Raw genomic sequence first — 23,957 nt, forward strand, 5'->3', positions numbered from 1 at the left:
ATGTTTTGAACTTTGATGAAAGTTTTCCATGCCTTCGTAAAAGCGACGTTACACTTTCAAAGTGGGGTCCGGGGACCCCCGGGGGTCGTTGAGGGGGTTCCAGGGGGTCCCCAGCTTAATTAGTTAACATAGTGTCACAATTATTTTAACCATATTTTATACTTGGCTATTCGAAAAATAGCAGAAATAAAAGCTCATAGCGTGTCGCTTTGTCGCTGCTATTTTTGTAAAAAACAACTTTTTTTAAGCAGGCTCAAATATTTGCTTCTGGAGGAGGTATGTCCCAGGCACAAAATATATATATTTTTAGATGGTGGTCCTCGACACAATGTTTGAGAACTACCACATTAACCTTTATGCTCTCTCTCTCTCTCTCTCTCTCTCTCTCTCTCTCTCTCTCTCTCTCTCTCTCAGGGGAGTGGGAGGAGCGTTGTGATGATCTGCAGAAGATGCTGGTGGTGAGGTCACTGCGTCTGGACCGAGTGTCCTCCTGTGTCACCTCCTTCATCACCAAGAACCTGGACGCCACCTTCAGGCAGCCGCCGGCGCTGCACATGCAGGCCGTGAGTGGAGCCCCCCCTCCCCCACTCTCATCCTCCTTACACACACACACACACACACACACACACACACACACACACACACACACACACACACACACACACACGCGCGCGCGCGCGCGCGCGCGCGCGCGCGCATATAGACACACACGTACACACTCTCTCTCTCTCCCTCTCTTTCTTTCTCTCTCCCTCTTTCCCTTTCTTCTACACAAATTAAAAAAATCAAACCTCGGTTCGAAGTGGAGCGGTGAATTTGAGCAGTTCCAGGTAAATATATATATATATATATATATAATTGAACTCAAGTGTCCATGGCATGAGTAATCAATTTGAAAAAAGTCAACTCAATCTGAGTTCCCAGAGGTAATTTCTTCCGCCACTAGGTGGCGAAAACAGTTCAAACTCAACCAGATAGTTGTGGGACACTGGACACACATTGTTGTGGGACACTGGACACACATTGCTGCTCATAGCGGAGCTGTGCTTCACACCGCTCCAAAAATAGTACTGTACAAGCTCACAGCATGTTGCGAAGTGAATATGTGACACTTTGACGAAGAATATAGCGCTTAGACTGGTATCAACTAGAAAGGTTACCACACTATGGTTGTAATGAGAGGTTGCAAGGCTCAGTTATTCCTTCCCTACTTTATCATATAGCGTGGGTCTTCAATGGGGGTCCAGGATCCCTAGGGGGTCCTCAGAGTTACTTCAGGGGGTCCCCCAAATCTTTGAGTGATAGTAACCTTTTGTTCTCCTTTTTTATTTGAACCCTAGCGTACATATTCTGAGAAATAGCCGATCTGTGAGCTTGTAGATCAGTTATTTTTGGCAAAGAGCTTTGGTGTAGAGGGGGAAATGAGCAGACTAAGTACAGAGTGAAAGGTTATTAAGTATTGACAGTTCAAGTGGTTAAATATCTGAAAACACAAATTGACATGGATCCAAAATACACTGACGATTGTGCTGTCAAACAATGAAACTATATGGAATGTATGAAAAGGTTGGGGGGTCCCTGCTTCATCTCTCTCTCAACTAAGGGGTCCTTGGCCTGAAAACGTTGAAGACCCCTGTCATACAGCATCACACAAAAGCCTTATAGGTAGCAGATCTACAAACTTGCTTAGCGTCGCGTTTTGAGCTTGTAGATCTGCTACTCTTGAATTTGAATTCTGAAAAAGTAACGGTTTTGGACGTAAGCTTTCCACCCGACAGAGACGATATAAGACTCAAGCGTTTAATACCTCTCTCTCTCTCACTTACTATTTTTCCGTCTCATTTCTCTCTCTCCCTCCCTCTCTTGTTCTCGCTCTCTGTCTCTTTCCATCTCTCTCTCTGTCTGTCTCTCCATTTGTCATTATGCCGAGTCGCCCACGCACACACACACTCCACCGCGAGTCCCCTCTCATGATTGACTCAGACAACTAAAATGGCTGCCAGGAGCGAGGCAGCGCCACAATGGAGCCGTGTCACGCTGTCGTCCTTTTCTGACTATTGTGTTGATCTGAAACCTGAAAAGGGTGGTTGTTGTTTGTTGGTTTGTGCCTTCCCATCACGCCTGTGTTCACTGTATAGCAGCTCACGCCTGAAACCTATTTCTTTTGTGATCAATATTTAATGTTTTAAGAAGAAAGGGACAAAATATATCTATGGTCGGATGGAAACCTTGTACTGTATGTCCAAAGCGGTTAGCTTTCAGAAAATGGAAAAATAAGAACAATGTGTTCCAATGGATCCAACGTGGTTATTATTTAGTCACAAGCTATTGTTAATACTTTTAATTGGTTATATTTATCAAATAACATTCATAAAACCCAATGAACACAATGAACCACTATCACTTAATAAAACAATAAACAATTACCGATAGCAAAAATATTGCAGAGCTTTTAGAGCAGCCTCCTTTTTTGTTGTTGTTGCCGAATCCTCTCTAGGGACTGTGGTTTATGTGCTTAAGATCACTCTGTGCTACAGAACAGACAAAACAGACGCAAATAAATAGGGATAGACCGATTCTATTTGAAATGGAAACGATGTCTACACTTCATTAATGGCCTCTAAAGACAAGATCAGTGGCTTATTGCTCCTTTCCATCCGTACACTGCTTGCACTCATTGGGTGCCACTTGCATCACTCCTGACACTTCACAGAACATCATGCATCACTGAGTTTAAGCACGCTGGTCATCTGTTATTTCTGTCTGTCTCTCTCTGTCTCTGTCTATCTCTCTCTCTGTGTCTGTGTACAGTGGCGTCAGTTCAGAAAAAGCTAAGGTATGGCAACATGACTAGTGTCTTGCGTCATGTTGCCATACCTCATGTTGCCATACCTTAGCAACACAGGCATGATACATTTATTTTAAGAAGAACATTTGATTTTCCCCCCCCCGTTTCTACTGTTTCTTTGGCTGGATATAGCAGCCTGGGACGGTTGTTCAAGTGCAGCTAAACTCGGCATGTTAGTAAACGTGCCACAATTAACAATAATGCATTGCACCTGTGCAGCTGACCTGCGAAACCTGGGAATATACCATCTTGTCAAGATGGGGAGAATAAAAGTGTGGAGAATATAATTATAATACCTTGTTAAAGTGATCATTTTGTTAAACTTTGCATTTGTAGTTGTTTTACTGTCATTTAACAACATAATAACCAGCACAGATAGACAAAGAGACATTCATGGATTTATATTTAAAAGTAACTTTTATTTCCCCCCCTGGACCCAGGGTATGGCAGCTGCATACCTCTGCCATACCCAGTCGACGCCCCTGCTCTCTCTCTGTCTCTGTCTCTCTGTCTCTCTGTGTCACTCTTTTAGGCACGAACATTCACGTCAAGAAGATTTAACCATTTATTGCATAAACTGAATACAGGTCAAGCAGATTTAACCATTTATTGCGTAAATGGAATGCAGTTAATTTTGGCGTTTGAAGGGCTCCGTGTTCGGAGATGCTCCCTGAATTTTGTGCAGGCTTTTCTGAGCATGCTTAGCAAAATCAGGGAACGCATAACAATCCCCCCCATAGGGATAGAATAGCAAAAGAGCAATAACCATGACATGTAATATAATCAGATCACAGTCTTGAGCTTAACATGACATGAACTTATCACAGTATTGAGCTTAACAACATTGACATGAACTTAGTCAAAATCACAGTATTGAGTTTAACAACATTGACATGAAACTCAAGATCACAGTACTTTACATTGACATGTAACTTAATCAGACAATCACAAGTATTTAGCCAGACTGATCGTGCAAAGGTGGAGGCTGGGGTGGTGGAGGCAAGCAGCAAATGATTCCGAAGCTCCGGAACCAAGCATTGGTAGAGAAGCAAGCTCTATTTAAGGAGCCTCCCCTACTGATGAGAGCTTTGATTGGAGTATGGCAGTCATGTGACATAATGACCAGCAGATATGTTAATGAGGTATGAGAACAGAGCTGACTGACAACTGACTACAGCCGAGCAGCAACTTGACTCCCATGTCCTGCATAAACTAACGCTGACGCTTCATTTCTCAGCTCAATTTAAATCAATTCAACTGAGATTTATTTGGCATGAGAAGACATGCATTTACTTTGCCAACGCACAAGTGGAACAACACGACAAATTAATGTAGCCTACTGTGCAATTAAAAGGGAATAAAGAAATGTGTAAACAGAGCTGTTACATTGCAACCTAGAAGAAAATACAAGCTTAGAAAACCGAAGAACTGTGCATTTTCTCTCTCTCTGAAAGAAGTAGCAGCAATATTCCAATATATCACATTCTCTCTGTCTGTCTGTCTGTCTGTCTGTCTGTCTGTCTGTCTGTCTGTCTGTCTGTCTGTCTGTCTGTCTGTCTGTCTGTCTGTCTGTCTGTCATTTTTACTCCAGTACAATTATATTACTTACTTTGCAGATTTCGATTATTATTACAAAACATGCATTAACCACTTCAGCCCAATATAGATTTATGCCATTTGAAAATAGCATTGTGTTAAAAAAAAAAAGAGGCTATTTTCAAAAGATTTTTATACATTTTGAACACAACGAGTACTTTAACTTTTGGCACTTTAATATATTTCGATGCCAATACTTTTGTACTTTTACCGAAGTACATTTTGAAATCCAGACTTTTACTTGTAACACAGTATTTCTACAGTGCAGTATTGATATCTTTACTTAACTAGAAATACTGTTCCTTCGAAACAGTGTGGGCTCGCTTCCAACCCAACAAATAGGATACTTTAAGGTACTGTAAGGTACAGTACCTTACAGTATTGTACTGTACCTTACTATACTGTACTGCACCTTACTGTACTGTACTGTACTGTACTGTACTGTACTGTACTGTAACTTACTGTACTTTACTGTACTCTACTGTACTGTACTTAACTGTATTCTACTGTAACTTACTGTACTTTACTGTACTCTACTGTACCTTACTGTACTGTACTCTACTGTACCTTACTGTACTGTACTGTACCTTACTGTACTATACTATACTGTACTCTACTGTACCGTACTGTACCTTACTGTACTGTACTCTACTGTACCTTACTATACTGTACTTTACTGTACTCTACTGTACTTTACTGTACTCCACTGTACCTTACTGTACTTTATTCTACTTTACTGTACTTTATTGTACTTTACTGTACTCTACTGTACCTTACTGTACTGTATTGTACTTTACTGTACCTTACTGTACTGTACTCTACTGTACCTTTCTGTACTGTACCTTTCTGTACCTTACTGTACTTTACTGTACTCTACTGAACCTTACTGTACTTTTACTGTACTCTACTGAACCTTACTGTACTGTACATATTCTATGTGTTCTAGATCTACATTTTTGATTCTGTGTTTGGGAACCAGCAACTGTCAAATGGACTCCAACTGTAGTGGAGTATATTGAGTGCATATACTGTAGGCTAACAATCCCAGATCACATCTGTCCTCCACTATGTCTATAACCAAGGCGTTCTTCTATGTGGCCACTCCAGACTGAGGAGTGGAGCATGGCTTTTATTGTGTTTGTGGATCTGACTTGGAAATGCATTGGTTTTGATATCTCCCTGACAACCAACAACAACCACTAATATGGCTGACTGTCCCTGCGGGCTCTAGGATATATGGCTATGGGATTTACATCCCATCGCCCGGACTTGATTCTTGATCACAGCTGTGTAATCAGTAGAGTGGAGAGGGACATTTATTTATAGTTTTAACTATAACTATAGTTTTATACATCACACAGCTTAGACATTTGGATCAAATCAGAGAGCAGACCTGTGTGAACGCAATGATATAGATAGCATATCTGAAGTGTGAACACTGCAGCCACAGCGCCTTAACATAAACATGGGTCTATTATCCTTCTCTCCACTCTGTAAACCCATTGGAAATGCATTGGGTGCTTAAAGTTAAACATTTTTATTTTTTTATATTTATACTACAAAACATTTCAAAACCAAAAGTACAAGCACACGTGTCCTCAGTAAGCTGAACACATAAAAATTTGAATGGTGTTGAAAGGTGTAAGCGTTTAAGAGATGAAGCGCGCCAAAGTTTTGAGGAGATACACATATATAAATAAACAAATAAATAAATAATGAAGATAACATACGTGTGCTCGCCTTCCAGGCGAGCCCACAACTAAACAATGTGTTCTGTCTGTCTGTTCCCTGCAGGTGCTGGAGGCCTCCAGCAACAGGACCCCGCTGGTCTTCGTGCTGTGTCCCGGGGCAGACCCGGCGGCCGCCCTGACAGAGCTGGCGGAGGCCTGCGGTGCCAGCCAGCGCTTCCACGCCCTGTCCATGGGACAGGGTCAGGCTGCCTACGCCAAGGCCATGCTCCTGGAGGGAGTGGAGAAAGGTACAAAAGCAGGATTACTGAAATCTAACAAAACACGGAGAACTAGAATAAAAAAAAGAAAACACTTTAGTTACAGTAACTTTATAACTGACTGTAACGGTTTCGTGTTTACAAAACCAACTAAAACTAAATAGTAAGACGCCTCAGGGCAACAGGGGGAGGGCGCACCACAGTGATGTGGACATCAGGGATGTGGACATCAGGGATCTCCATATATGGGCATAAAAGGGATTTGTTCCCCCTGGCATCACAGGGCATCATTAATATTGATGACATCAGGGAACTCCATATATGGAAATAAAAGGTATTCTGTTAGTAAGACATCACAGTGAAGCCAGAGCGTGATGTCATCATGATGACACATTTTTACAGTCTATGGTTTGCCCATAGACTGTAAAAATGTGTACACGGACGTCTACACGTGGACAAGCTGTGACATTTCTCATGGTAAACTGCGACCTTCGGTCGCAATTAAAATCCTGTATCTTTCTTGTCTTTGATCCATATAGATATGGCATGTGTCTTTCAGCATTAACACATGAATGGACAGTCGTTTAATCATGTCCAATTTTCTGATTATTGCATTCGCCTCAAAACACTGTCTGGTGGTTTAGCAGCAGCCTCTAGCACAGGACTAGTCATCTTTCAGGTGAAAGGAGGAAGTGATTAATGAAGTGATTAAGGACTCAGAACTCAATGAAAGGGCAATGAGAATAACAATAGCTGTAGCTCTAAAGGGAGATGACTTTGGGTACTCAGAAAAGCACTATATAAATTCCTGGTATTATTATTACCAGTAAGACTCCCTAATCGGGAGATAAGCGACCGTCAGGTAGGTTACATGCAGTGTCCAAAAATGTGTTAGAAAGAAAATCGGCCTGTTGGTGGCACTACATATGGGACAGATCCATGTTGATGACATGACTATAGACATACTGTGTACTGCTTTGCGTGATTTTAGGGCAAAATCTGTAGTAGTGTCCAAAAATGTGTTAGAAAGAAAATCAGCCTGTTGGTGGCACTACATATGGGACAGATCCATGTTGATGACATGACTCTAGACATACTGTGTAGCGCTTTGCGTGATTTTAGGGCAAAATCTGTAGGAGCAGTGTCCAATTATTATTACTTAAGTTAATTGAGCATTTAGTGATGCAATTACAACACAAAGCCATATGAGAGAGAAAATATGTTTACTTGTCCTTTCTGACATGCAACTGGAGTGGACTGGCTTTAAGAAAAAGTGTATTTAAAATAAACACACAAAAGCCCACTTCCACAGCGTGTTACGTACGGCCAGGCTGCCACTTGTTCCGCAGCGTGTTACGTACGGCCAGGCTGCCACTTGTTCCGTTTAGTTCTGTTGTGTAAATGACAGCATGTCTGGAGTGCCACTCGTGCTGGTGTGCGACGCAGCGCGCCATGTAGATGTGATTGATTTGGACGGCTCAGATAGATCTCTGTCCTCCCCTGCCTCCCCATCGCAGCCTCTCATCCCGGCTCTCATCTGCATGATTTGCAGTCGTCGGTAATTGCAAACGGAGGCCCCGGCTGTCTGTTGTTTGTGGCTTTTACCAGACACGCCCTCTCTGCCAACCGGGGCGAATGTCACTGTTATATATCAAGCAATTTGTTTGTTTGGGGCCCGACGTCGATTGTCATTGTCTGTCCTTTGATTTATTCTTGCCCTTCCGGTGCTGTTCACTCCTTGTCTCTCCCTCCCCGGTTGGGATTGTCTCATCCATGGCAGCGGACGACACTTCTGGGCAGGGGTGTCACACCAAATTCAGGGCCCTGGGTACAAGGATTCACTCATATTTTGTGCTTTAACTATTGAAAAATAGCAGATATACAAGCTCACAGCGCTGCAAGCTTGTAGATCTGCTATTTCTTAAATGTTTTGAACATTTCTGAATATTTCAAATCCTTCTATGTTTTTTTTGTTGAAAAAAATATGTTTCTATGTCAGTGGTACTCAAACTTTTTCATGTGAAGGACCCCCAAAATGATATGTATTTGGCCATGGACCCCCATCTCAAAATATTTAGTTCCAGGGACTCCCCAGAAGCAAAGTTTTAGTTAGAAATGTTTGCTTAAAAAATACATATATTCAAAGTAGTGTTGCCCGATCCCGATCACGTGATCGGATCGGCCGCCGATATGGCCGTTTTTATAAGATCGGAGATCGGGGAAAAAAGATCGAAAAAAAAAAAAAAGTTTTTTTTTTTTTTTTTCAAAAAAATATTTTCTGGGAGTACTGAAAGTTACAGGTAAGGTGAATGTGATATGAAATGTAAGCTTACCATAATCACAGTAATCCTTAATCATTTTCAATCATATTCAAGGGCTTTTGGAGAAATGAGACAGACAGAGCACTGCAGAGGGAAGGTGATTGTGTCAGACTCTGTGTACAGCTGGCAGCTGATGCCAATAAGTAGTAATTGGCCCCTTGCTAATGGATCAAAGGAAGGCAATTATGTCTCTCTGCACTGTCAACTAGCTCAGTGGTTCTCAACCTGTGGGTCGAGACCCCCAGGGGGGTCCTCAAATTATTTTGGGGGGGTCCCCAGATGATTAACTTAATGTGCAACATTGTTTTCTCTCTCAACAGTAAACAAATCAACATAAAGTTTAAGTGTATAGAGGGTATCTGCACATTTCGAAAGTGAAAAATTAAGGACTTTTTAATACCTCTAAAATGACAAATTAAACATTGGCCAAATTGTCAAATATTAAAGCCAGAAATTGTGAAAATAGCCGATCTACATGCTCACAACTCCTCGCGTTGCGAGGCGTTGTGAGCATGTAGATCTGCTATTTTCACAATAGAACCGTGTTATACAAAATATACTTCCTCAACTCTTCAGGGTCGGGGGTCCCCAGTTAAAATATGATTATTTTGGGGGTCACGGCCTGAAAAGGTTGAGAACCAAGTGATAGAATGAATAGATTTTTTTTTTCTTCTTAATGCCTTGCCAAAAGATCGGATCGGGAAAGATCGGGATCGAATCGGAAGCAATAATATTTGATCGGTATCGGATCGGGAGCAAAAAAAACCTGATCGGGGCATCCCTAATTCAAAGATTTGCACACATTTTCACGACTTTTCAAAAATAGCAGATCTACAAGCTCGCAGCGCGGCACTCGGTGCCCCTCCACCTTGGGCCCTAGTAACTCAGTCCCACTTTCCCCCCCTTGTGACGCCCCTGCAGACGACACTTCTGGGTATTGTAGAGCTACAGAAAAACTGGCCAAGCTGATGCAATTACTTTTTTTTCTTTATGGCTGCTGCTGCTGCTAGCGTCCCAAAGTTGTCCAGCATCACAGCACGCCGACGGTAATTCAAAATAGATTTTTTTGTTTTTACATTTGGTGCACTGTCGTGGTTCTCTAAGCTGTTTGTTACTTTTTATTTTCTTTTTTCGGGACGCGTTTTGCTTGGAGTTTAGGAAATTGAATCGAAGTTGAATTTATGGGCGTGCAGCCGCAATATCCCTAAAGATGGCTTTTGCCTCTGTAGGTCTCATCCATAACAGGGTTTTCCATGCCAAGTACCCCCACATAGACATAGCAGCCCCCCATTTTAAATTTCAATATCCAACACTATTGACAATATTGGCATTACCAAAACAGGGGCAACAAGTTGATGGATGTTAAACATGAACAATAATTGTATGAATTTAATTTGATTTGGAACTTGCAATACTCGTTGTGCCTGTTGTCAGAGTAACCGTTTTACCTGTCTGGGTCTCTTTTATGCCCGTAATTGGAGTTCCGTGGAGTATAGGCCAGTCTATGACATCATTGATGACATAAATATGATGTCACATCAGCGTATATATTCCCACTCAGCGCATCACACCCTCTTGTCCTCTGTGATATGCACATGGAAACTGAAGTCGGTATGCCCATTTATGGGATCTTTATGGTACCGACTTCAAATCATATAGACATTTCAGTTGGATCGGTGGTTCTGGACAACCTGATCGCCTCCACTGTAAATGCCCACATTTGGGCGTAACTGTCGGATCGGCGGTTCGACTGTGGTGGGTCAATGGGGGTCCGTAGCCTGATGCATATCAAACTGGAGGTCCATTAAAATAAACATATTGATAACCACTGCTCTGTAACATAAAGTATGGTGCTCTTCAGTGGTGGAAAGTAACTAAGTACTGTACATTTATTTAGCTATAGTCAACTTTTTCTTGAAAAACGGATGCTAAAATAAAAAGAATGTTTCGAAAATATTTTATAAAAAAATAAGCTTCATACATGTGTTTCTATTCATAAATGACCACAAAAAGCGTAAAATAATGATAAAATAATTATTTTGGCCATTGTCAGACCGACAATTTGTTTACATTCTAGTCTATAGACTAGGATGTAAACAAAGTGTCGGCCCTACAATGAAGAAGTTGACTATAGCTCCTTTAAGTACTGTACTGTACAATCTTGAGGTATTTGTACTTTACCTGTACTTTTACTTCTACTACGTCTCGGATGGTCGCATCCAAATATTGTACTTTTTACTCCACTATTTAACTTTTAGTTAGTTACTTTGTAGATTGATTATTATTACAAAACATACATTAACCACCTCAACCCTATATACATTTTGACCAAGTGACTTGTCTATCATCTGAATACCGGCCTAGTAGCCCAATCACAGGCTACTGTGGCCCAGGAGTCACCTACACATATAACAGCCGGTCTGGGCCAAGGTGCCAGGGCTGAACTTATGTCCCAGTCCAGCCCTGGTCTCTCCTTCTTCAACGCTCACTTTTGGTCTTTATCGTGGGATTGATTTATTGATTGATTGATTGAAGAATTTATTAGAAGTTTGCAATGGTACAGTTTCATGACAGCACAAATCACTGGTACAAGGTCAACTAAAAGGAGATCCTAGTAAGCTTTACGGCTTATTTACACAGGAACCACTTTATGTATCTCACTATAACATTGAAAGACAGACGGATAGAATAGAGTACTTTGCATAGGATAACTTCAATTACAAAAGCAGAAAAGTGTGTGTGTGTGGGGGGGGGGGGGGGTCTATTTACAAGTCTCGAGTATCAGCCGTCTGAAGGTGACTTTTCAGACCAGTTTTGAAGGCGGCTAGGGATTTGCACTCCTTTAAGGCTTGCAGAACGGCGTTCCACATGTTGGTGGTATAGCTCGAGAACGAATAGTGTTAAATCTAGGTTGAACATGATTAGTGGTGCTGCCTCTGGTGTTGTGATCGTGGACATCCTTGACCTTTAGGAAGTAGTTTGTCAGGTACATGGGTATCTTTGAGGTGTTGTGTATCTTGTACACCAGGCCCATTGCAAGATGCTGTACTCTGTCAGCTACTTTGAGCCACCCCACGGACCCCGCAGCCTCCTCCGGCTGAAGCCATTAGACACAACGGTGTCTGTTTGGCAGAGCAGCCTCCCAGTGTCACACGCTGCAACCTTATCGATGCGATAGCAGCCTTGTATTACAAGGACAGCCGGGACCTCGCATCCATCTCACAGGAAGAGTGCACGACACCCACCGACCGACCACACAGCAGGGCTGCTGCAAATAAACATAAAGGAGGTCTTTCCCAGCCTTAGGCTTTGTTAAAAACCATAGTTAGTGTGTGTGTGTGTGTGTGTGTGTGTGCGCGTGCGTGCGTGCGTGCGTGTTTACGTGTACGCACATTAACCGCTTGGCTATCAGCGCCCCAAACATTTTCAAAATAATTAATGATGACTAAAAAATAGCTGATGTACAAGCTTGTGAGCTTACCGTTGTTTCCTGTTGAGATTGGCACATTTCACCCAGGTCATCTCACTCATGTCAGGTGTTTGCTGACCTCACTCAGCAACGAAATATACAGAAAATAAACAAAAATAAAAATAAAACAATTCACGGGAAGCAAGCAGTGATCACCCCATGATGTGCACTGCAATGTAGTTTCAAATGCACTACATTGCAGGCACTTTTTGAGAGTGAAAAAACAAGAAGACACGTGTGACATGTGTGATCTGGGCAGCTTGCCCCAGGAAATGTGCCAAGCTCAATAGGGAACAACGGTATAAGGAATAAGCAATAAGGGAGTCAGAGGTTATGGCTATTTGGCATGACAACACCTGACTTCCAATTGGCCAACGATTCTATTATGTTATTATACAGGGTGTGCCAAATGTAGTTCTAAGAGCGGCCATTTCTTGGGTCAACACAGCTGATTGGAGTAGAGCATTAGTTCTATGCAATCAAACAATTGAAACACCTGTGTTTGACCCAAAAAATGGCCGCTAAGGACTACAATTGGGTCACCGTTGGCACACACTATACACACACCATCTTCCCTCACACACGCACTTGTTGCAAATAACCCAACTTTGGAATAGACCCAGGAAGCTTGATGGACTCCCTGTACAGTGATAATTCTATACGATGATAACGACCCCCCTCCCCTCCTTCCTCGGGTCGATTGACGACTGATTACTCTGGTCCAAATTGTGATGGAACTGCTGCAGGACGTGCCAATCCGATAATAAACAAAAGCCGTGTCCTAATGGCATCGGCGCTCGTATAGATTTGTGCAGCGTAGCTCTAGCCTTTACGGATGCAATGGATTAGCAGCGGGAGAGGGGTGTGTGCGTGGGGCCGACCTTCATACAGCACCACAGGTGGAAGGAAGTATTCACATCTTGGACTTAACCACTTAAACCCCCGAGTCCCTCAGGGCTCTGTGCTAGTGTCTTTTCAGATTGATGTTATAGAGCAGGGGTCTTCAACAGGGCGTCCTCCAAATCTTTGAGTGATAGAATTTTTTTTCTCCTTTTTATTTTGAACAAAAGGTGTTTATTTGCCATTCTGTCTCCATAAACATTCACAAAGTTATCAGCAAGTTATCAGCAAATAATCCACAAATAATAATAACATAAAAGCAAAATAAAAATAAAGATAAACACAAAACACACACATCGGCAAACATTAAATAAAACTATTTCGGAATTTGGAAGAAATAACAGGACATAAACTTGGAATCAGAACAACACACACTCAAAATCTCACAATAGCATGGCAACTACATTTACATTCATACAGGGAGGGGATGAGATCATTACCACCTACAATTGATCAATGGCACGCAAGACTGATTAAAGTGTACACTATGGAAAAGATCACTGCTAAGCTCCAGATGAAGTTCGATGTTTTCCTTAAGAATTGGGCCCCGGTAATATGCTATCTTTTTCTCCTTTTTAAATTAACCACTTGAACCCTAGCGTCCATATTCTGAGAACTTTAGCCAAAAATAGCAGATCTACAAGCTCACTTGTGAGCTTGTAGATCGGCTATTTTCGGCAAAGAGGTTTGGCGTAGAGGGGAAAAAGAACAGACTAAGTGCAGAGTGAAAGGTCACGTTTATTAACTCATCTAGTGCCTTTCGCGTGATGTCACGCGATAAGTACTAGAGTACGTATAGTGCCGAATGCGTGATGTCGCGCGAAAAGTAATATATTACTGTAACGGCGAGTAAAAATACCTAGTACAATGGCCGACGCTCCGGAGACGAAATCCGCGCTGATTTGTCATCATCACGGCTCCACGAGCACACAATAGTCATCCCATAACATTGAGGTGGACGGCCGATCTCATCTTTAATGTCCATTATCTCAAAACAACACTTTAGAAGCGAAGATGGAGGCAGATGCTCGCTTATAAAACACATGTATAAACGCTCCTATGCAATCCAGCATGGCACCACGTAAACAATGTTCGGTTCCGTCGCAGGATCCGATGACGTCAGACCGGAAGTACTTCCGGTCTAGACTTCTGGCCTTCAAAATAAGACAATGGCCGTTAATGGGGCCGGGAGGGGGCACTCTGGACCCCCTAATCCGTTAATGTCCTGGGCTCTGGATGAGTTAAGTATTGATGGTTCAAGTGGTTAAATATAACACAAATTGACATGAATCCAAAATACACTGATGATTGTGCCGTCAAACGATGAAACTATGTGGAATCTGGGGGTCCCTGCTTCATCTGTCTCTCAACTAAGGGGTCCTTGGCCTGAAAACGTTGAAGACCCCTGTTATAGAGGGTATGCACATGCATATAGTGAATGGCAAATCGAGTGGCAAAGTGAGTTAAACTTCGTTTAACTTCTTTTAATGTAATCAAATAGGACTTTTCTGTTTGGCTGTCAAGGCCAGAAAGTGTTTTTTTTTTTACACTCAGTAGGGTTACCCGCATAACTTCCTGGTATGATGATGATGTCACGTGCATACCCTCTATTGTGGGGAAAGCTTTCTCTGAAAATAGCCGATCAATTGAAGCTTGTCAATTGGGACTCTGCCGGTCATCGAATTATTTGCTCTAGGAATGCGACAAAATCTCCATGAATTCAAGGCTTCGTGGGGTGTGTAATTGATAGAAAATAAATCCTTATTTGGGAGAACTACTCCTTCAAGTGTTCAACAGATCACATCCAAACGGCTTGGTGACCTTTTGCGCTCAGTGCGTTCCAAAAGTCACCGGCCACTTAAAACGGCTTTATGCAGCCAATGTTATTCAATTTTATTCTCCCATTTCCTACCACGACTCTACCTGCCAACATGTCCAGGAGAGTGGAATTTGACCTCTCCTCTCCTCTCCTCTCCTCTCCCCAAAACGATGGTATAATAGTGATGAGTCATAACTTTTCACAGTTTTGTGGGGTCCATTTTTAGCCCAGGGAATGTTTTTCATGCAAACCAAATGCTTGCAATGTATTCAGAATAATTAAAAACACCTAGTTAATATTAAACCCCTCGCATCCCACTTAAAGCAGATTTTTTTTCCTTTATAGTATGAATGAGACCCAAACTTACCCTGGCTGTCAAAAATTCTCCTAGGGATTTTGAATTTCAAACTTGACATGTTTGAATGAATACTTTGTTAGATATGTTAGTAGACACCTTGACAAACCCATTGGTGAAGAAATCGTTTGGTAAGGAATGTATTCCCAGGTTTTATTAACTCATTAAATGCCAGGCCCGAGTTTCCAGAGTTATTTCAGTACCCCCAGGATGCCACAGCCCGAGTTTTTTTTTTTTTTTTTTTTCAAAATATTTTTTTTTTTCAAAAGAAATTCCAAAAATGCCTATAATGTATTAGGCATGATCGCAATCGCGAAATTGCATGTTTAGCCCCATAACAAACACATCTTTCAAAATGGCAGCCATGTTTGTTTGTTTTGTTTGACTTTGAAGGCTTCTATCTCATGAATGCCTGAACGGATTTCCAAGCGGATTTTTTTGTTTGAAAGCTGTGAAAAAGTACTACACATTATGGTGCGTTATCTAGGCATGGGCGTGCACGATCCGTGCACTACAAATTGATCCGTGCACTAGAAATTTAGGAACGTGGCATCCTGGTACTTGGCGGCCATCTTGAAAAGGCAATCAATGAGTTAATATCCCCTGACTATCCCCTGTCCCCTCCAGGTCACTGGGTGTTCCTGGCCAACGTCCACCTGTCCCTGTCCTGGCTGCCAGAGTTGGAGCAGCTGGTGGAGCGTCTGCATGAGCAGGACGTCCACCCAGACTTCAGGCTGTGGCTCAGCTCCTCTCCTCAGCCACGCTTCCCCATCTCCATCCTGCAGCAAAGCATCAGGATCACCACCGAGCCACCCCAGGTATTCTGCTGCAGTGGTTCTCAAATGGGGGTATGTGTACCCCTAGGGCATACATGGGCAACTGGCGGCCCGGGGGCCACATGCGGGCCCCCACCTTCACTTAATGCGGCCCGCAGGTTAATACCGGAATACTGATGTGATATATTACTGATTTCAGCTGTTACAATTCCAAATGTATCATTTCAGGATACCTCTTTTTTAATACCTCTAAAATGACAAATTAAACATTGACAAAATTGTCAAATGTCAGAGGCAGAAATTGTTGCGAGGCATTGTGAGCATGTAGATCTGGCATTTTCACAACCGTGTTATACAAAATGTTATGCCTCAACTCTTAATGCTCGTCAGGGTGGGGGGTCCCCAGAATATGATTATTTGGGGGTCGTGGCCTGAAAAGGTTGAGAACAACCGCTTTAGACCAGTATTTTATCCCAAAACAGTGGCTTTGGACCAATTGTTGGGGTCATGGAACGATTTTTAACCACTTAACCCCTATATGGTTGAGTTCTTCAGGGGCATGGCTCTGTACTAATGTATTTTCTGTTTTCTGTTTTGAGGGGAAAGCTTTCCTGAAAATAGCCGATGGACGAGCTCACAATGTGTTGCAACGCACTGTGAGCTTGTCGATCTGCTATTTTCTGCTAAACCTTCTCCTCAATACGGATGCTGGGGTTTAAGTGGTCAAGGGTCGCTGCAGTGCGGTGTGAAAGCTCGTATATGTGCATAATGTTTTTAAATGGGGCTCATGTTATTAATTCATGATATATTTTTTTTTGCAAGTTTAGGTCCCGGAGAGACACCAAATTTATCTTTATAAATATTGCAAAAGTAAAAATGCATAATACATATTGTTGTCTGTATCCAGCCGAACCGAACTTTAAAACTACAGCTGTTCTGCTGTGGTGTGCATTGTGCTTCAACACAAAACTTAAGTATCGTACTTAGTTACTTTCCATGCGTGCATGAGCTTGTAGATCTGCTATTTTCAAAAGATTTGTATACATTTTATACATTTGAAAACATGATGAGTTCTTTCTACTTTTGCTACTTGAAGTACATTTTGATACCAATACTTTGGTACTTTTATGCAAGTGTCTTTCTACATTGCAGTATTGGTACAACTAGGCCAGGGCATTCACGAATAGTGATTTTTAGTATTCGAATTATTCAACCTCAAAGTATTCGAATAGTCAAATATTCGACAGGACTGTCCAAACTGTCAAATATTAAGTAAGCAAGAGGCGAACATTGTGAAAATAGCAGATCTACATGCTCACAACGCCTCGCGTTGCGAGGCGTTGTGAGCATGTAGATCTGCTGAACCGAGTCACATTAAATGTAATACCTACAATTCCAAGTGCTTGTCAGGGTGGGGGTCCCCAGTTCAAATATGTTTATTTTGGGGGTCACAGCCTAAAAAGGTTTGAGAACCACTGGTATAGAGCATTAACAAATTCATCCACCAGGTGCATTGACAAAAAAAAAAAAAAAAGAATATTCAACTTCGGTGAACAACGTTGAATAGTGACTTTGATATTTGAATATTCGAATATTTGGTGAATGCCCTAACAGACAGACACACACACACACACACATACACACACACACACACACACACACACACACACACACACACACACACGCAGTCCCTCCATGCCTCTAACGCTGACATGTGCTCTCCCAGGGAGTGAAGGCCAACGTGAGTCGTGTGTATGGGCTGGTGACGTCGCCCGAGTTCCGGCGCTGCTCGCGCCCCGCCGCCTACAGGAAGCTGCTGTTCTCCCTCTGCTTCTTCCACAGCCTCCTGCTGGAGAGGAGCAAGTTCCTCCAGCTGGGGTGGAACCACGCCTACGCCTTCAACGACGCCGACTTTGAGGTCAGAGTCTGTTCCTATACCAGGGGTCTTCAACGTTTTCAGGCCAAGGACCCCTTAGCTGAGAGAGAGATGAAGCAGGGACCCCCACGGCCTTATCGTAGATACCATATAGTTTCATTGTTTGACAGCACAATCATCAGTGTATTTTGGATTCATGTCAATTTATGTTTTCTGATATTTAACCACTTGAACCGTCAATACTTAAATTTACTTAAACTTGACCTTTCACTCTGTACTTAGTCTGCTCTTTTTCCCCTCTACACCAAAGTGCCTTGCCGAAAATAATCTCCAATCTCGCGCTGCGAGGCGTTGTGAGCTTTTATTTGTGAGCTGCTATTTTTGGCTAAAGTTCTTGGAATATGGACGCTAGGGTTCAAGTGGTTATTATAAAAAAGGAGAAAAAAAAGTTTCTATCACTCAAAGATTTGGAGGACCCCATGTAGTAACTCTGAGGACCCCCTAGGGGTCCCGGACCCCCTGTTGAAGACCCATGTCCTATACGATTCCTACAAATCACCTTACGTCTAACAGCTCATCCGCTCTGCCAGCGACGCAAGCGACAGAGCAGACCAGCCCATACACAAGTGATGAAATCTCACTAAAATACATTTGTTTCAATGAGACCGCCCTGACGTACCGCGAGTGACAGCGTGTCTTCCACTCCTCCTATATTCGCTCGCAGAGTCTCTATTTGAGCGAGGTTTCGCGGCCAAGTTCCTCCCGCACCCAAACACTTTTTATTATTATTTATTTATTTGATTGGTTCAGGCTACGCCGCAACGCAATGGCCGACGCTCCATATGAGGAAGTTTTTTTGCATGACATCGCTGTTGGAACGCTCGCTCGCTGGCATTGCAGATGAGCTGTAAGGCTCTGTTTAGACGACAGCGATCAGAACAGAAAATGGCAAAGTGCATTTATTATGTGCATTTACACAGAGACAATCAGTGATTGAAAACGCTGTAGTGTGCATGCCGTGTGGCCGACGTGAGCCACGACATCACACGTTTTGCAGATTCCCCCGTTTTGCCTGCTTACATGGAGACACGAGGAGGTGCGTCTTCAAAGATTTCCACTCTGAAAGGTGGTTTCACTCTGTTGCGTTTTCAACGCCCTAAAAGGTTGTTGACGTCTAAACGGACGGCATATCTGACTTTTTATTTTGTTGTTTTCTCGAGAAACCGTCGCTGTCCAAACGGCGCCTAAAAGTGACCACTACACTTAGGCCGACTGTAACCACATGAACCCTAGTGTTCCTATTCTCGTAATAATTTCCCACGAAAAGGTCCTTTCTGTGTGGAGTTTGCATGTTCTCCCCGTGTCTCCTAGGGTAGGTAGGTACCCTCACAAAAAACATGCCGTAATCCTGGTCTCTATACTGCCTCCCCCTGACCAGACGGGGTGCACTAAGTCCAACCAGGGGAACTCTCCCTTGTCACCAATTTCATCCATTCAGGATCGAGAAGAGAACTCAGTCAATTTTAAACAAGTGAAAACAAGTGATTGGACACATTTTTGGACACTGCTCCTACATATTTGGGCCTGAAATCCCACAAAGCGGTACACAGTATCTCTAAAGTCATGTCATCAACATGGATCTGTCCCATTTCCTAAAGTTTGTGTATGCGACGTGACGGTCGCTTAACTCCCGATTAGGGAGTCTTACTGGTGACTCAAATAAAATGGGTACTCTCTTCTGATTGGCTGACTTTGGCAGACCCAACATTGAGAACCAGTAGTCTAGTACAGGGGTTTTCAAAGTGGGTGACGGGGCACCCTGGGGTGCCGTGACGGCAGTCCAGGGGTGCCACCGAATTTATTTGGACACTTATAAATATTTAGTATCATTTTAAACTTGAAGTACAAAGTTATTTTCAGTCAGTTCTAACCAAAATGGCTATATCTCAATGTTTTCCTCGCAACATAATCACTAAAATATCGTCACTGTCAGTCAGAAACCTCTGTCGCACAAAACTAGTGAAAACAGCAGATCTATAAGCACACAACGCCTCGCATCGCGAGGCGTTGTGTGCTTGTAGATCGGCTGTTTTCACTAGTTTAGTACATTTTATAGATGATAAATACAAAACGAACAGTTTTGGACATACAAGGTTTCCACCCGACAACGACGACATGCTATAAATTTAAGGTGCTGGGAGAGAAAATTATAATGTAGGGGTGCCTCGGATTTAAAAAAAATGTATGGGGTGCCCTGAGACAAAAAAGTTTGGGAACCCCTGGTCTAGTAGTGTAATGCCAATCAAACAATGTGGTGATGATAACGATGACGACGACGACGACGACGACGACGACGACGACGACGACGACGACGACGATGACGATGATGATGCCAGCCGTAATGACAGTTAAATGAATTATCAGGGCCTGGTGCCGGCGCTGGTCAATAATCCATTCCCTGTCACAAAAGGCAGACGAAACTCCAGTAGAAAGGCCATTTCACGGCCTGTCAGATTGAGAGCAGATTAGGCTAATGGAGGCAGACAACTTGACATAAAGACTTAATGTCGGAGCAGACTGTATTTAAATGACTCCAGTCACGCTGTCACCGTTCAGTCACCGTTCACTTGTGTCTTTTAACCACTTGTTTACCTTTCTAATCAGCCTTGTTCAGCTAATCAGCCTTGTTCACTTGAAACTCAGTGGTGGAAGAAATACTGGCATGTATTACTTAAGTAAAACTAACAACACCACAATATATGAGTGAAAGTCCTGTATTAGAAGTTTTACTTGAGTAAAAGTACTAAAGTATTGGTATGAAAATGTACAATATTTGCCTCGGAGATGTAGTGGAGTAGAAGTAAAAACATTGAAATTAGCTATTCAAGTGAAGTAAAAGTACCTGGAGTAAAATTACTTTGTTATTTTCCATCACCACTGCTGCTAGCTATCCTAACTTTTAACTAAAATCAAATAGAATTGCATGTAAAATCATCTTCATTTGAGTTTTTCCACCATTATAATTACTAGAAGCTGGGCCGCCCTTCGGGCGGCCCAGCGTCTAGTCGGCGACCTGGCCAACTCGGGAACGATGTAAATAGAGAATGAATGCCCCGCCCTTTAATGCAAACCCCATTATACCTGTTGTCATAGGACCTGTTTTGACCATCTGTTTGCCTGTGTCCATTTATGCCCATATATGGAGATATCTGTATCTGTCTATCTGTCGGCGTCCATTTTATGTCCATATATGGAGATCACTGCAGATATAGTTCTGGGTCCATTTTATGCCCATATGCCCATATATGGAGATATCTGTCTATTTGCGTCCATTTTATGCCTGCCCCACCCTTTAATGCAAACCCCAATATACCTGTTGTCATAGGACCCGTTTTGACCATCTGTTAGCCTTTGTCCCCACCCTTTAATGCAAACCCCAATATACCTGTTGTCATAGGACCCGTTTTGACCATCTGTTTGCCTTCTGTTAGCCTTTGTCCCCACCCTTTAATGCAAACCCCAATATACCTGTTGTCATGTTGTCATAGGACCCGTTTTGACCATCTGTTTGCCTTCTGTTAGCCTTTGTCCCCACCCTTTAATGCAAACCCCAATATATGGAGATCTCTGCACACACAGTACCGGTTGCGGAAAACTCTGATGTCAGACATCAGCTCCGCATTCGGGGATTCATTTTATGCCCATATCTGGAGAACGCGCGTGCCGGTGGGAAGAACGGTTCTCGAGATTCACATACATACATACACATTCACAGAGATTTTTTGTTGACTCCTGGCGTACGTGATGTCAGAGCCTTTTATGAAGTGATGTCACAATGAGTCAGCGATTGTGCCGATTTCCTCAGGAACAGCCTGATGTTAACAATCAGCTCCGCGTAAGGAGATTCCGAACGTTTCCCGCCGCTTCGGGAAAACCGCATGCCGAGTCGGGCCAAGGCCCGGCACTGCACTCCGCGCCGCAGCGGGGAACGCGCGTGCCGAATCTGAAGCCGGTGGGACGAACGGTTCTCGAGATACGCGGATTACAAACAAACAAACAAACAAACAAACAGACAGAGATTTGTCGCATTTATAGATAGATGTGATGTCATGCCTTATTTAATCCTACCTTTCTTAACTTCTATAAATCAAAGCTTTCCTCACAAGACGTGACATTTTTAAATTAAATCAAAACTAAGCCTATTCGTGAACCATCTTCATGACCATATGAGCAGCCATCAGCTGGCTGAAGCTGAAGCTGAGAATTACCCCTGTGGGATTAACAAAGCCCTCTGAAAATAGATAGATTTGGAATTGTCGCCCCCAAGGTCTGCCTATTATGACATGCCTAGCATATGGATACTAGGGTTCAAGTGGTTAAAGTGGAACACTGAATTATACAGCAGTTCACGTCTTGTCTTTGTGACTAGTTATTTTATGTGGCCGTGGCCTGCCTGCCCCAGTCATTTTAGCATGCGGTCGGGTGAATAGAAAACTAGTCGGCTAGCAGATGCGGTTGCCCTGAAAGGTGAATGTAGTTAAATTAGCCTGCGCGATAGCCTGTGAAATACGCTTAGGGTCGGTGGGAAAATGAATGTTTTGAAAATATTGGGTCCCCAGGAGAAGGAAAATGTACCGCAATGCTGTATTGGAAAACCTTCTCTCATGCTGCATAATGTACTTTCCTCAAACATTGCTTAACCACTTATACGCTCTTCATTGAGTGGAGTCTCCCATGGATCTTTCCTTGGCCCACTCATTTTTTCCCCCTACACCAGGGGTGTCCAAAGTGGGGCCCGGGGGGCCAACTTCGGCCCAAGAACACATTTTATTGCGCCACGGCTTCATTCCTAAATTGTATTATAGGAAAATAATATTTTCCCATTGTATAATTTGTCAGGATTCCCTTTTCCCTGTTGTCTCATTCTGAAGGGGTCAAAGAAAGGCTATATATATATATATATATTATTTTTTTTACCTTGCACGTCTGCTGGTTATGATAATGTGAAATAAGGCCGACCGAAAGTACATTATGTCAGGAGATGTAGTCGGCCCTTGGGTGTTTTAATATGTTCTAATTTGACGTGGCCCCCTTTAAAAAAAGTTTGGACACCCCTGCCTGCACTAAATCTCTTTGTCAAAAATAGCAGATCTACAAAAGAAATTCGCATAAACCCTATATATACTTAATTGATCTTGGTCCATCCATGACCCACTCCCCTTTTTACTCCTCTACACCAAATCTCTTTGTCAAAAAATAGCAGATGTATGAGCCCACAACACGTTGTGACGTAGATGGCAGCATATAGACTTGCTATTTTTGCCAAATGTTTACCTATTATGACAGGATAGGGATGCTACGTATGTTGTCTAGGGTCGTGACCCTATAGGATTTAAAATGATTCCGGTTCCTTAACGACTCCCTCTTAACGGTCCAACATAATAAATTCAACATAATGCTGCATTCAAGTTCAGGAGAGTTTGGAATGCTGCCTTCAGATTTGGCTTGGAAAGAGGGCATTTGCATTTCTTTCACCATACTGAAAACTGCATTCATGGTCTGGAGAGGGCACTTTTTACAGACAGATAAAATGGCAGGGGCTCAAGCCCCCCTTTGATGTCTATGTGCACGTGTCTGCTCTCTACAGGCGAGCGAGAGTCTGCTGAGGCTGTGCCTGGACGAGAACGAGGAGGTCCCCTGGGAGACGCTCAGGTCCCTGATCGCCGGGGTCAACTACGGGGGTCACGTGACGGACGAGTGGGACCGCCGCCTGCTCACCGCCTACAGCAACGACTGCTTCTGCGAGGCCGCCGTCACGCAGCCGTACTACAAGTGAGGGGACGGTCACACCTGTGGCACGCACACACACGCACGCACGCACACACGCACGCACGCACGCACACACACACACACACACTCACTCACACACACACACACACACACACACTTACACGATTGTGTTACTATACTTGTGGGGACATCGCATTTTCGGATGCCGATTTTATGAATGGCTTTTTTTCTCATTCTTTTTTACCCTATACCTAAAGTC

The 23,957-nt window shown here is 43.0% G+C and overlaps 1 protein-coding gene across 1 annotated transcript in view; it reads left to right on the forward strand.

Annotated features, from left to right (window-relative positions):
* The window catches only part of dnah2 (dynein, axonemal, heavy chain 2), a gene marked incomplete at both ends in the record, with an annotated part of 552,347 nt that overhangs the window by 496,910 nt on the left and 31,480 nt on the right, over positions 1 to 23,957 (forward strand). Inside the window, 5 exon segments of the mRNA XM_080741500.1 lie at positions 415 to 563; positions 6,239 to 6,422; positions 15,884 to 16,074; positions 17,759 to 17,950; positions 23,556 to 23,740. Of these exon segments, the coding sequence (XP_080597626.1) occupies positions 415 to 563; positions 6,239 to 6,422; positions 15,884 to 16,074; positions 17,759 to 17,950; positions 23,556 to 23,740 (901 nt within the window).

The sequence above is a fragment of the Nannobrachium achirus genome, assembly GCF_963921795.1.
Source record: "Nannobrachium achirus genome assembly, chromosome: 14".
In the NCBI taxonomy this organism is placed as follows: domain Eukaryota; kingdom Metazoa; phylum Chordata; class Actinopteri; order Myctophiformes; family Myctophidae; genus Nannobrachium; species Nannobrachium achirus.